Source organism: Nannospalax galili, unplaced genomic scaffold (genome assembly GCF_000622305.1).
Source record: "Nannospalax galili isolate Female #2095 unplaced genomic scaffold, S.galili_v1.0 scaffold543, whole genome shotgun sequence".
NCBI classification, from domain to species: Eukaryota; Metazoa; Chordata; class Mammalia; order Rodentia; family Spalacidae; genus Nannospalax; species Nannospalax galili.
In genome coordinates this window covers 2,106,496-2,120,039 of record NW_008352270.1, presented here as the reverse complement: position 1 = coordinate 2,120,039, position 13,544 = coordinate 2,106,496, and the positions used below count along the sequence as shown (strand labels likewise).

At 40.2% G+C, this 13,544-nt stretch overlaps 1 protein-coding gene across 1 annotated transcript in view; it reads left to right on the top strand.

Moving 5' to 3' along the window:
• Positions 1 to 13,544, top strand: part of Catspere (catsper channel auxiliary subunit epsilon) — a 95,910-nt gene that overhangs the window by 72,759 nt on the left and 9,607 nt on the right. Inside the window, exons 16-17 of the mRNA XM_008849187.1 lie at positions 5,263 to 5,349; positions 8,738 to 8,895. Coding sequence (XP_008847409.1) covers positions 5,263 to 5,349; positions 8,738 to 8,895 — 245 coding nt within the window. The remainder of the gene's footprint in view (positions 1 to 5,262; positions 5,350 to 8,737; positions 8,896 to 13,544) is intronic.

Here is a 13,544-nt window from a genome sequence, read left to right as displayed (position 1 = left end):
GGGAGGAGAAGGAGTGGGGGGAAGGAGAAAGAAGGGAGAAAAAGAAGGCAAGAGAAAGAAAAATGCGTACAAAGTGGACTTCATGAGACTTTTTAAATTTTGTGCTTCAAAAGACACTAACAAGTAAAAAGGCAGCCCACAGAATGGAATAAAATATTTGCAATCATATATTTGATAGGAGAATGTCTGGCCTGTCCAGAAAATGCCTAAAATTCAAGAAAAAAAGCCCCTAACTTTTAAAAAGAGGGGTGAGACACAAAAGACTTGAATAGACATTTCTCCAAACAAAACAGACACACATCTAGTTAACATATGAAAACATTAAGGAAATGCAAGTCAAAACTACAGTGAGATGCTACTCACATGCAAGAGCAGGGCAACTACCAACAGAAGGAAAAACAAACAAACAAACAAACAGAAAATACCAAGTGTTACCAAGGATAAGAAATGAGGACCTGTGCATTGTTATTGGGACATACAACAGTTTCAGAGAAATAAAACACACCACTGACAGTCCTGATCCAGTGAGTCACTTCTGGGTCTATAGTCCAAAGAATGGAAAGCTAGTTTTCTGGGGTACATCTGTACACCCATAGCAATGCCACTTCCAACAGCTAAAATGTGGAAACAACACAAATGTCCATTTGGAGAGAAACACGATTAAGCAAAATGTCAAATATACATGCAATGGAATACTCTTCAACCTTAAAGAAAAAGCGAAATCCTCTCATTGTTACAAGGTGTATGAACTTTTTTCTATTTATTGTTTTGTGTATGAGTGTTATGCCCGCATGTATGTAAGTGCACCTGTGTCATACACTGCCCGTGGAGGACAGAAGAGGGTGTTGGATCCCCTAGAACTGGAGTTATGGATCGTTGTTATCTGTCATGTGGGTGGATTGGAACCGGGGTCTTCTGCACAAACAGCTGTTACTCTTAACCACGGAGCCATCTCTCTAGCCCCAAGATGGATGAACTTTGAGGAAATTAGGCTCAATGAAATAAGCCAAATCTTCAAAAGGTGACTTCTGCACAAATACTATATTATTGCATTTGTATAAGGTATTCAGAGTAGTCAAAAATCAGAGACAGAAAGAAAATGGTGGTTGCCAGAGGCTGCAGAGAGATTGGAACAAGAACCTGCTGTTTTATCAGTACAGACTTTTACTTTGCTACTGAACTATACACTTAAATGGTTATGTTGGTATGTTTTGTGCCAGGTGTATTTTACCACAATACCAAAATTTGAGAAAAACACTATGACACTTTTAGAAATATTCCATCAGAAAAAGTATCTTAACTTTTCTTTGTTTTTGTTTGAATATTTGTGACAAGTTCTCACACAGTAGCTCAGGCTGGCTTGAATTCATTGTGTATCCCGGGCTGGCCTCTCAGACTTGTAGTGATCCTCCTACCTCAGCCTCCTGAATGCTGGGATTACAGGTGTGCACTGTCATATCCGACTAAGTCTTAATCTGTTTAAGATACCAAAATATGAGCTAAGAATTTTACATCAAGCAAAAGTGACCTCACTATGAAAGACTCAGACAAAATAGATTCAACATCTACAAAACTCCGGAAGTTTGTTCCTGTATCCTCCTGAGGAACTTACAAATACTAAACTTCAGGCAGCCCAAATTATTGTTGACATAAAGGTACCAGCATAAGAACTAGTCAGAAGCCTTAAATAATTACTTACAAAATTAAAACAAAATGTGGAAAAGGGAAACAAATCTTTAAAGGTAAAAATGTAAAGGGAACAAATACGGTACACAATGGGTATAATCTTTGCAGAGACACAGTACAATGAAATAAAATGGCACAGACGACATGAAGGGCTAGTATGAAGGACCCAGCTGCTCTAGTCGCCATGTCGGTGGTGGCTGTATTTCTACTATTTTTCTGAAGCAGTGACATGTAATGGGAGATAAATATTTAATAATGGAATTTTTATTTCATAGTGTTCCTCATTCCTCACCAGGTATTGTGGTATGAAAGTAAGGCCATATGTAGGTAAGACAGAAGAAGTTAAAATTTCTGAATTTGAATTGGACTCATTATAAACTCATGAAGTCTAGGATATTGATCAAGCTATAGGTAATAGATAGATTACTGATATAGATATAAGTATTGTTCCTACCATGCCCATTAAAATCTCTAGAAACAAAATCTAATCAAGCTGGGTGTTGTGGTACATTCCTGTAATCCAAACATTTGGGAAGGCTAAGGCAAGAGGATTGCTAGTTTGAGACCAGCAAGACCCTGTCTGAAACAAACGAAGCCCAGTGTATTAGTTACTTTTCTGCTGATGAGATAAAATACTGTATCCAAATGCAACTCAGCAGAGAAAAGGATTTATTTTAGGTTACAGTTTCAGAGAGGATACAGTCCATCATGGGGGGAAGGCATAGTAACAGGCTGAGTGAGCATGTAGGCATGATCAGGATGCTGGCTGATCACATTTTCATCCTCACATAGGAAGCAGAGAGAGAAAACAGGAAGTAAGGCCAGGCTATAAACCCTCAAAGCCTGTCCCAGATGATGAACTTCCTCTAGCAAGGCTATACCTCCTAAAGTTCCATAACTTTCCCAAATAGTGCCATCTGTTAGAGACTAGGTATTCAAAGCCATGAGCCTATAGGGGACATTTCTCATTCAGACATCCATACCTGGTAACCATTAGTATCTTTGATCTTCGGATTATTGTCTTAAAATACCATTCCCACTAAGAAGAGGAATGGAAGCCAGGCATGGTGGCACATGCCTGTGATCCCAGCACTTGGGAGGCAGAGGCAGGCTGATCTCTATGAGCTCAAGGCCAGCCTGGTCTACATAGTGAGTTCTAGGCCAGCTGGGGCTACAGGGAGACCCTGTCTCAAAAAGACCAAAAAAAAAAAAAAAAAAAAAAAAAAAGAAGAAGAAGAAAAAAAGAAAAGAATGGATTCTAAGACAAATGGTTGGTTCTAAGCCTTCAGGAAGAAATATACAAGATGTGCTTGTAATATCTTGATATACCTGAGAGCAAGTAAGTATCAGAGACTGAGGGTCATGTCAGAAGGACTCCAAAGACAACATGAGGTTCCTACCAGCCAAAGATGGAAGACTTCAAGTTTCATTGAAGATCATCATTACATTAGGCTGAAACCCATTACATATGTTAAATCTATAAGCTCATGATGATTTTTTTAAAGTTATCTTTAAAGAGTGATACAAAACCAATTTTTTGTCTTAAAATCTGGCAAATAAAAGGAAAGGAACAAATATTTACCTCCTTTCCCATATGAGCTACACCACTGGAAAATTCAATAGTTAATGAAGGGAAATATCTCTTTAAAACAAAATCATGCTACTTGGTAAGTGAAAAGGAAATGACAGAATTGGAATATCACAATTTCACAACCCCAGTGAATTAATGGATGTATCCACAGGACATCCGCACCAGCCAACATCACTAAAAGAAAGGCAACCAGACATTAAAATGCATCCTGACAAAGAACAGCCAACAACAGTCTTGCCAAAGGGACTGAACTTGAGAACAATCCATCCTCTGGGTCCAGCTGCCCTTTCACAGGAAATAGGACAGAAGGGCATGTTAACCCGAGCCAGGAGGCAATCAGCAGAGCTCAGTGAATGTGGAAAATCTGGGGTCAAATGGTCCAGCTTTTTCCCACAAGCATACTGTACAGAGAAGAAAAAGAGGGAAAGGAATTTATTGTTTAAAACAGATTTAAAAAGGCATATCAAAAATTTTTAAGTGGATGAGACTAATACATAGGAATGTACATTCAGGTGGGAAACCCATAAAGAAATACAAGGAATGACAGCTAGAAAAGCCAGAGTGATGGTCATTTGAGGACTAAAAGGGAGCCATGGCAGAGACCTACACAGAAACTTGTAGGATATTTGCAGGGCTTTGTTGTTTTGTTTTGTTTTTTGGAGATGGGGTCTCCCTGTAGTCCCCACTGGCCTGGAACTTGCTAGGTAGACCAGGCTGACCTAGATCTCCCAGTTCACAAAGAACTGCCTGTCTCTGCCTTCCAACTGCTAGGAATAAAGGTGTATACCTCTCAATCTGAAAGATTGCTTTTTAAATTGATCATCAAATTACACATTTGTTATGGGGTATAAGGGTTTGGGGGCGTTGTTTGTTTTTTTGGCATCTGTGTTTTCTTTTTTCAAGTTAAAAAAGGTTTAAAATGGAATTTTTGCTATGAAAAACAGTCAGAAAGTCCCTCATAAAATTGTGCACAGAATTCTCACATGACCCAGCAATTCAATTCTTAGGTATGTACTCAAAAGAATTGAAAAAAAGAGGGCTCAGCCAGGCGTGGTGGGTCACGCCTTTAACCCCAGCACTCGGAAGGCAGAGGCAGGCAAATATCTGTGAGTCCAAGGCCAGCCTGGTCTACATAGTGAGTTCCAGGCCAGTTGGGGCTATAGGGAGACCCTGTCTCAAAAAAAAAAAAAAAGGAAAAGAAAGAAAAATGAGGGGCTCCATTAAGAGGTTAGGTGTTTGCTTCCAAATCTGATGCTCTGATTCCTAAGACCCACATAGTAGAAGGAGAGAACCAACTCCCACAGGCTGTCCTCTAACCTCCACATGTGTGCTATATTAGGCACTTGTGCATACACACACACACACACACACACACACCTGTGAATAAGTAAGTAAATGTAATTTAAAAAAATAATTAAAAGCAGAGTCAAACAGATATTTATATACCAATGTTCAGTGGGCACTAAGCATGATAACCAAAAAGGTGAAACACCACCAACATCCATCAACAGATGAACCAACAGACTATGGTCTACACATCCAGTGAGATGTGTAGCTCTCTGTAAAAAGGAAGAATGTTCTCACACGTGCTGCACCACAGATGGACCCTGAGGACATTATGTTAAATGAAACGAGCCAGTCAAGCTATTTAGGGTAGTCAAAACCTCTGCAGAAAGTAGAATGTTGGTTGCCGGGGCTAGAGGGAGAGCGGGGTGAGGAGTTATTGTTTAACTTGTTTGGAGTTTCAGTTTTGCAAAATGAAAGAGTATTGGCAATGGACAGTGGTGAATGAACTAATGCCACAGAACCAAACATTTTTAATGACTAAAATTGTACTGTATTTAAGTAATGAAAAAAATGTACTATATTGACACAGTGAATATTTTTTAAAAAAACAGTCTTCGTGGCATCGAGATATAGTAGATACTTGAGAATAAACTAATATGAAACTTCCTGCATATCCACATATTGCAATCTTTTGACAGAATGGCTGTGTAAATGAAGCACAGACGTGGGAGTCAATGAGACAGTTAAACAAAAGCCTCTCGCTGGAGGATGTGTGGGGGCCACAGGTAAGAAAAGCACTGTCTTACAAACTGTAGATTGGAATCACAAGTTTGGCATTTATATTAACAAAAGCTTGATGGAAACACTCTAGAGGTAAACTGTTTTGGTAAATCGAGTACTATCTATGACTTCAAAAGTGCCTTAATTTGTTTGATTTTCTGTGTATTCTTTGATGCCAATTTAATATTCACTACTGAAAATATGCATTTACAAATTATCAAAAGTCCCATAAACTTATGAAAGTATGGAGAATGAATTTTTTAGCTATCTTAAGGGCAAGTGTAGTGTATGTGACACATGCCTTAGATCTAGCACTCGGGAGGCAGAGGCAGGTGGATCTCTATGAAATTGAGGCCAACTTGGTCTACATAGCATGTTCTAGGCCAGCTGAAGCTACAGGGAGACCCTGTCTCAAAAAAAAAGAAAGAAAGAAAGAAAGAAAGAAAGAAAGAAAGAAAGAAAGAAAGAAAGAAAGAAAGAAAGAAAGAAAGAAAGAAAAGGAAAGGAAAGAAATGAGGAAAAGAAAAGGGCTACCCTATCTTCCAGGGCTGGAGAGATGGCTCAGCAGTTAAAAGTACTGACTGCTCTGCAGAGGACCCAGGTTCAATTCCCAAAACCCACATGACAGCTAACAACCATCCATAACTCCATTTCCAGGGGAATCCAACACCCTCCTCTGACTTCTGAGAGCATTGCATGACACAGGTGCACTTAAACACATGTAGGAAATACACATAAAATAAATAAATAAAACAATTAAAAAAAATACTGCTCTTGCAGAGGACCAGAGTTTGATTCCCAGTTCCCATGTTGGTTGGCTCTCAAGTGTCCCCATTTCCAGGGAATGTAACGCCTCTGGCCTAGATGGGCACCTGCACATATTTGCACCTATCCATCCACAGACACACACATACACATAATTTTTAAAAATACTAAAAATAAATCTTTAAAATGGACCACCTATCTTCATTTCTTTACTTAAAAATTAAGTCGTCAGCAAGCTCTTCCCTGATCATCAGGCCCATGACAGCCCTCGTCTCTCTTCCCTCATTGTCTAGCATCACCAGCATTTATAACCATCTGACATATTATGTAGCCTACTTTTTAATCTTTTTAAAAAATCATTATTTATGTATTTGAGTGTTTTGCTGCATGTAAGTGCACTGTATGTGCAATGCCCATAGAAGCCAGAAGAGGGCATTGGATCCCCTGGAACTGGAGTTAGGGGTTAGCCACTATGTGGATGCTAGGAACCAAACCCAGGTCCTCTGCAAGAGCAGCCAGTGCTTTTTAACTGCTGAACCATCTCTCTAGCCCCCTACTTTTAAAATCTTGTTTTCTGACACCCTCACCCCACCCCAACTAAACCCAGCTTGCACAAGGCACTGGCTTCGACTTCTAGTACCACAAAGAAAAGGAAGAGAAGGGAAAGGAAAGGAGTAGGATTGGAGTGGAGAGGAGGGAAAAGGAGAGAGAGCAAGAGTGAGAGAGTGAGAATGGGGGGGAGGGAGAGAGAACAAAAATTTGCATCCTACTTCAGATCTACTGAATCAGAAATGCAGGTGTGACCAAGTCATCTATTGTCACAAGCTTCCCAGGGGACTCTCCTAGATGTATGCTGAGAACTACCACACTATTTCACATCAGTTCAGGAAAATTCCATGATTGTTAATTAGCTGCTCACTATTTCCTTGTTGTATGCTATATTTTGTAGCATCTCAGAACACTGAGATGCCTTTTGTAAGATTTTGTGTTATAGAGTGTGCTCTTTACACCTTTCTCCAACTCCAGACCCTCTTTGAGATGCCTTTTATAAGATTTTGGGTCATATACACACAATAAATTAATTAATTAAATACCTATCTAGGGGGCTGGAGAAATGGCTCAGTGGTTAAGAGCACTGACTGCTCTTTTAGAGGACTGGGGTTCGATTCCCAGCACCCACATGACAGTTAACAACTGTCTATAACTCCAGTTTCAGAGGAATCCAACACCCTCTTCTGACCTCTGAGGGTATTGCATGGCATGGGTACACTTACATACCTGTAGGCATAACACTCATAGGTGGCGCCTGTAGTCCCAGCAACGCCTGTAGTCCCAGCACTTGGGAGGCAGAGGCAGGCAGATCTCTGTGAGTTCAAGGCCAGCCTGGTCTACATAGTGAGTTCCAGGACAGGTGGGGCTACAGGGAGACCCTGCTTCAAAAAGCCAAAAAAAAATGCATACAAGGATACAAGGTAAGTCCTTCTTATCAGTGCCCTGCTGTGTTGATAGAATGTCCAGTGTCCTACACATAGTGCAAATATCTCAGGTTCTTTCAAGTTCATGGCTCCATGCACTAACTAACTTGGTAGCCAAGAACTTTCATAGTCCATGGTGGACCCAGAAAATATTTTATATTTTTAAGTTACTTTACATCCAAAACTATGAGCCTTTTTTATTAATATATATCCAACATTCCAACATATTGCTTTATAAAATGTTTTATAAATTAGAAATTGCAATGGCAAGAAAGGTAGACAAAGATGAGAAATGTATGAAGCTGTGAATTTATTATTTCACATTTCATCAAAATGTATAGTAATACTTCACAAAGAAAGTTAAGAGTTATAGTGATAGAACTTATGCTTAATATAAAATTATATAGTAACTCACCTTCAACACCTAGTAGATTTAAGATAGACTATACTCATAGTACCACTGGGTTAACAAGCATCAAAGTGTAAGGACAATAGGGAAAAAACAAGAAATAAATACCAGACAAATCCAGTTAGTTATTCCAAGGCCATAGACAGAATTTAGCATTGTAAGAACCCATCATAGGGAGATGAGTAGATTAACTAAGACAGATGAAAGTGTAGATCTAGACCCAAGCTTATCAGGTATGCAGTTGTGGGTGAATATCATTCCAAATGGATGAGGATAACATCCGATCCTAGAGGAGCCTGGAAGCCTCTGTCTCTCTCCAAGGGCAATCTTGTCTTTATCAGGCTGGACCCACCTTGCACGTGGACAGGGATGGACCACTGCCAAGCTACTGTGGTCATATTCATTGCTAACTTATAGACAGACACTGTTCTCAGACTTTATCCTTCTTCTCTGGGAAAAAAAAAAAAAACCAGTGAGGCTCCTTTTCCCACACTACTACTCACCATCCTCGTCTGTAATCAGACTAGGGATGGGCTGGTTTATGTGGTTCATCCCCTCAGAAGTTCTTCCCTGGGCAATGAGTCAGGGCTGGTAAGGGGTGAGTGCCAGGCATTCTCTGGTGGCAGAATAGAAAGGGGTAGACATTGCATCTCTAATAATTTTTCAAGATAAACATATGAGAATCCAGTTCTGTTTGTTAAAGTCAGAAAAATGATCTCTTTTTTGCCTTTGTTTCTTTTTCAGAACTATAGAACCTGTTTTTCTTATGCTGTTGGAAAACCAGGAGACTTAAACCAACCATATGAAATTTTAAACAGTACTGGTAATAACCATTTAATATGGCCCACGGACCATTCTGGAATGTATGTGTTTCATGTGAGGATCCTAGATCCAAACTTCAGGTAATATAAATGTTTTATGACATAGTTTCCTTTTTTTTTTTTTTTTACTTTCTTGATTTAATTTGATGCCAACTAAATACGTAATTCTTGTTATTATTTACATATTTACCATTTTTTAGGGACCATGGTAAACATTCTATGGAAGTAGGAGATGTTATGTGAACTAAATTTTAGTAATTGAATCACTAGGTTTGAAATTCCATTCCGAGTGCTTTGCTATGTTCTGTTGCCATGTGTTACTTTTCTCATTGTTATGATCAAAAACTCAGCCAGAAGCATTTAAAGGGAGGAAAGATGTATCTTGGCTCACAGTTTGTGGGTAAAGCCTACTATGATGGTAAAAAACAACAGTGGTAGAAGATGAGGCAGCTAGTCATATGACAGCTGCAATCAGGAAGCAGAGAGCAACAGATGTCCTGCTCAACACTCTTTCTTTCTCTTTTTATTCAGCTTGGGACCCCAGACCATGGGATTATACTACTTTGTTTAGTGTGGTTCTTCCTCAGCTAAACATTTCTAGAAACACCTTTATAGACACTTCCTAAGGTGTGTTTCCATGGTGATTCTAAATTCGGTCAAGATGACAAGGAAGATTAACCATCTCACCTAGCATGTGCAAGGCTCTGGGTTCCATCCTAGGACTATAAAACAGAAGCTTGTAAGCCCTAGTGCTTTGTTCTAGGAGATAGACTCATATAATGTGGACCGTACCAATTAGTAATGATTAAATGGGATTCTAGTAATGTGGCACTATCTTTTGAGTTGTATGGTATTTGATATAAGACATCCCTGCTCCAAGAAGGGGAATGAAGTGTTGTGACATTGTGAAACAGACTACAACATATTTTTTTCCCTCCATTACCAGGCATACAAATACTAAAACCCTTCCAGTCTTCAAAATGATGTATCTTTTGACATGCTAATGAGTAGGTTGATGGCTGGCAGCTCCTAGGTAGTTTCAAGATGGTCTTTCAAGTGGAAAGACCAAGACAAAATTAGAGAATTATGATTTTCAGCCCTGTACCCATAAGTCTCCAGTATATTTCTAAGAAGTCTGGAAGTGCCTAAGGTTAATAGGGAAGATTTCCTTCAGAGGGAGTTTTCTGAGTGCTGTGCATTTCCTTCCCTGCCTATGAGGATGAGACTCCTTCCCCACAAGTGAAGAGGGGCCTCAGGAAACCACTGCAAGCTAGCATTTGTCTTACCTGGGGATGGAGACAACTGAACTATTCCTGACCCTCTTCTAGAAACTTTGAAGGTGATGGGCAGTTTACAATAAACTGGTGAAAGGCAGGCTGAAGGGTGATGTGGGAGCAAAAGGGGCTCTCATCAATGATAGGGGAAATGTGGGCACTTTCTGATGACTACAGGTATGGACTGCATTAGAAGAAACTGGACTCTTCTGGGCATGGCAGTGTAAGCCTGTCATCCCAGCTACTCAGGAACAGCTGCCCCAGTTGGATCCCTTGATCCTAGTTTAAGACCAGTGTAGGCAAGACCCTAAAAAAAAGAGGAAACTAGGTTTGGGTCATCATAAGAGTGATCATTTTGCTACTTCAAAGGTGAGGTGACCCAAGAGAAAGAGAATGTGCAGGAAAACCCCTAGTGAACCAGGAGTTGAGGAATGGTTGATAAATAGAGTATCACCTGAGTCCTGGAAGGTCAGGGGAAACCTCCCAGATATAAGATGGGAGTGTGTGAAGAATCCAGTCAGTACAATGAGTGCTGGAAAACTAGTATTTGGGCATGGAGTCTAGGCCATGAGTACAATTTGTGCTATCCATAAACTCATGGTTATGGGGCCATCCACTGGAACATATCAACCTTCCAGGGCCATACCCTTAAAGAAAATGACTCTCTCCCCACAGAAGCCATCAGCTGTCAATAACTCCTCAGATGGAGGCGGATACATGTGAGCCCCTCCCTACTCCGTGCTCTAATGTTGATTGGCTTGATCTTGTACAGGTCTTGTGCAGGTAACCACAGCTGCTGTGAGTTCATGAGTACAGTGATCCTTTCCTATCCAGAAGACCCACTTTCACTATGCTGCTTTTGCAGTTTTTCTATATCCTGTCTTCCTTGATGATCCCTGAGCCTTGTGGGAGGGAGTGTGATACAGACATCCCATTTGTGACTGAGCACTCCACCAACACTTACTCTCTGTACTTTGACCAGTTGTGAGTTTCAGCCCTAACCACTGCCCAATGCAAAGAAACTTCTCTGATGAGGTCTGACAGCTGAACTAATCTATGAGTATAGAGATATAAATTTAGAGAGCAATTTGAAACTAAGTCCATTTAGCAAAATAATAGTAGTAGGTTCACCCCCCCCCCAGGTTTAGGAGCTCCCCAGTAATGGGTTCTTAGCCAGATTTTCAGTACTTGGCATGTGGGGTTGGCCTGAAACTAGAAAGGGGCCATTGATGGAAAGGGAAAAGATCTTAAGGGAGGGGAGATAGAACACAGGTGACATGGAAGGGAAAGGGGGAATAATGAGGAGGGGGGTTTAAGTGGAGAGAGGGATGGGAGGGTAGTGCAGAGGAGAGGTAGGGGAGGGATAACTAACATTTGAAAAAAAATACAGAAACCTATCATTTTAGAAGCATTCTATATTTTTTTTCATATAAAAGACTTTAATTAGAGTTACTCTATACAGGAGATAATGCTCCTCCCAGAAGCTATAGGCTGACAAATAAAAATCCAGTGCCAGGGGTGGGATACCTCCCCTCCAGTTGTTGTTCAAGGGTGTCCCAGAGACCCCCCCCAAACAGTACAGGCTATTGCCATTGCTCTTGGTTACCCACCAGAACTTGATAGTTAGACCCTACTTTTAAAGAGACTGTATACTTTGGCCACAAGACATGGGGAAATCAAGTTGGTACTGACCAGGAAGCTTCCTCTCTGCTGACTAGCTTTCATTGTACTGCTATGCAGGCCACTAGGGAGAAAAAGTAATCAGCAGTCTTACTCAGCTGTGAACCCTGTGAGCTACAACAGTGCCTGGCATGGCAAGATATGAGTACAATAGTGGCAGGAATATTATGGGGGTAACCACGAAAAATTGTGGTCCTCTGTTTCTATGTGTCAAACCCTGGAAAGTTTGAAAGTAGCAAGAGCAAGAGGAAGCTTACTGATTGATATAAAAGAGAGAGACAGACAGGCAGACAAGGTCATGTGACTTAAAGCTTTGAAAGATAGAACCTCAAAAAAGAAAAAAAAAGAAACACCTCCCTAAGAGTTGTAACTATAAATCTACCCTCAAAAGATCTGAGGATCTGAGGCTGGATTTCATGTTAGCTGAGTGTTCACCAGTAAATTTCTGGCTAAAAATTTAATTCAAAACAGTCCCAGTCTACTATTTATGCCTCTAACACGGTCAACAGAAACAAATGAATATTCCCTCTGGAAGAATTTACTTTAAATGCAAAGACCAAAGAAATCCAGAAGGAAACATTGCAACAAATGAAACAGGCAAGAAAAGAAGAAACTGTGAAGGAGGGTTAATAGAAACAATCTATAAAACCAACTTGCAACTCCCAAAGGCTGCCAGTATCTGGCTTGTTCAAAACAGAATGCAAAATATCCATGCTAAATGCTGATTTTTGGGTTTTTTTTTTTTTTTTTTGGTCTTTTTTGAGACAGGGTCTCCCTGTAGCCCCAGCTGGCCTGGGATGTAGATCACACTGGCTGCCTCTGCCTCCCAAGTGCTGGGATTAAAGGTGTGTGCCACCACACCCAGCTTGAATACTGATTTTTTTTTTTTAAAAAAGAGAACTCTTTGAAAGTATAATGAAAGAAAAAACTATCAGCTCAAATGTCTATCAAAAGATGGACAGATAAAGGAAATGTGGCACAGATGTATGCACACACAGTGGAGTTTTACTCACCCATAAAAAGAACAAAATTAATATCATTTGCAGAAAACAAATGGAACTGAAGATGATCGTGCTAGGTGAAATGCGACAGACCCAGAAAGACAAATACTATGTGTTTTCTCACGTAAGCAGAATCGAAGTTTGTTTTTTTTTTTTAAAGAGACACAAAAATAGAAGTAGGGCTAGTTGGGAAGAGGAAGAAGACCACTGGGGAGGGTTGAGGGTGGAGGGAAGAGGGATAGAGAGAGCAGTGGGGGGGGTGACTATGATTGAAGTCCATGATATTCATGGATGAAAATGTCGTACTCAAAAGTATGATTTTGTTCAATAAGGATAAGCTAATAAAATGTTTTTAAATTTTATTTATTATTTTTATTTTATGTGTATGCGTGTATTGCCTGCATGTAGGTAAGTGCACCCATGTCGTGCAATGCCCTTGGAGGACAGAAGAGGCCATCGGATCCCCTGGGACTAGAGTTACCGACAGTAGTTAGCTGTCATGTGGGTGCTGGGATTCGAACTTGGGTCTTCTGCAAAAACAGCCAGCACTCTTAACCACTGAGCCATCTCTCCAGGCCCCCAGGATTCTTCTTAAAATGGCGTCCTACATCTGTTCCAGTAAAGTGGTGAAAAGAGAAGCTTTCTAGCATCTTAGAATTTTGTTTTTATTTTTCCCCACCTAAAAAATTTTATAATTTTAGCTATTACATTTGCATTAGTTTTTATATGTTGTGAGGTAAGGTCCAATTTCATACTTTTGTATGTAGCGATCTAG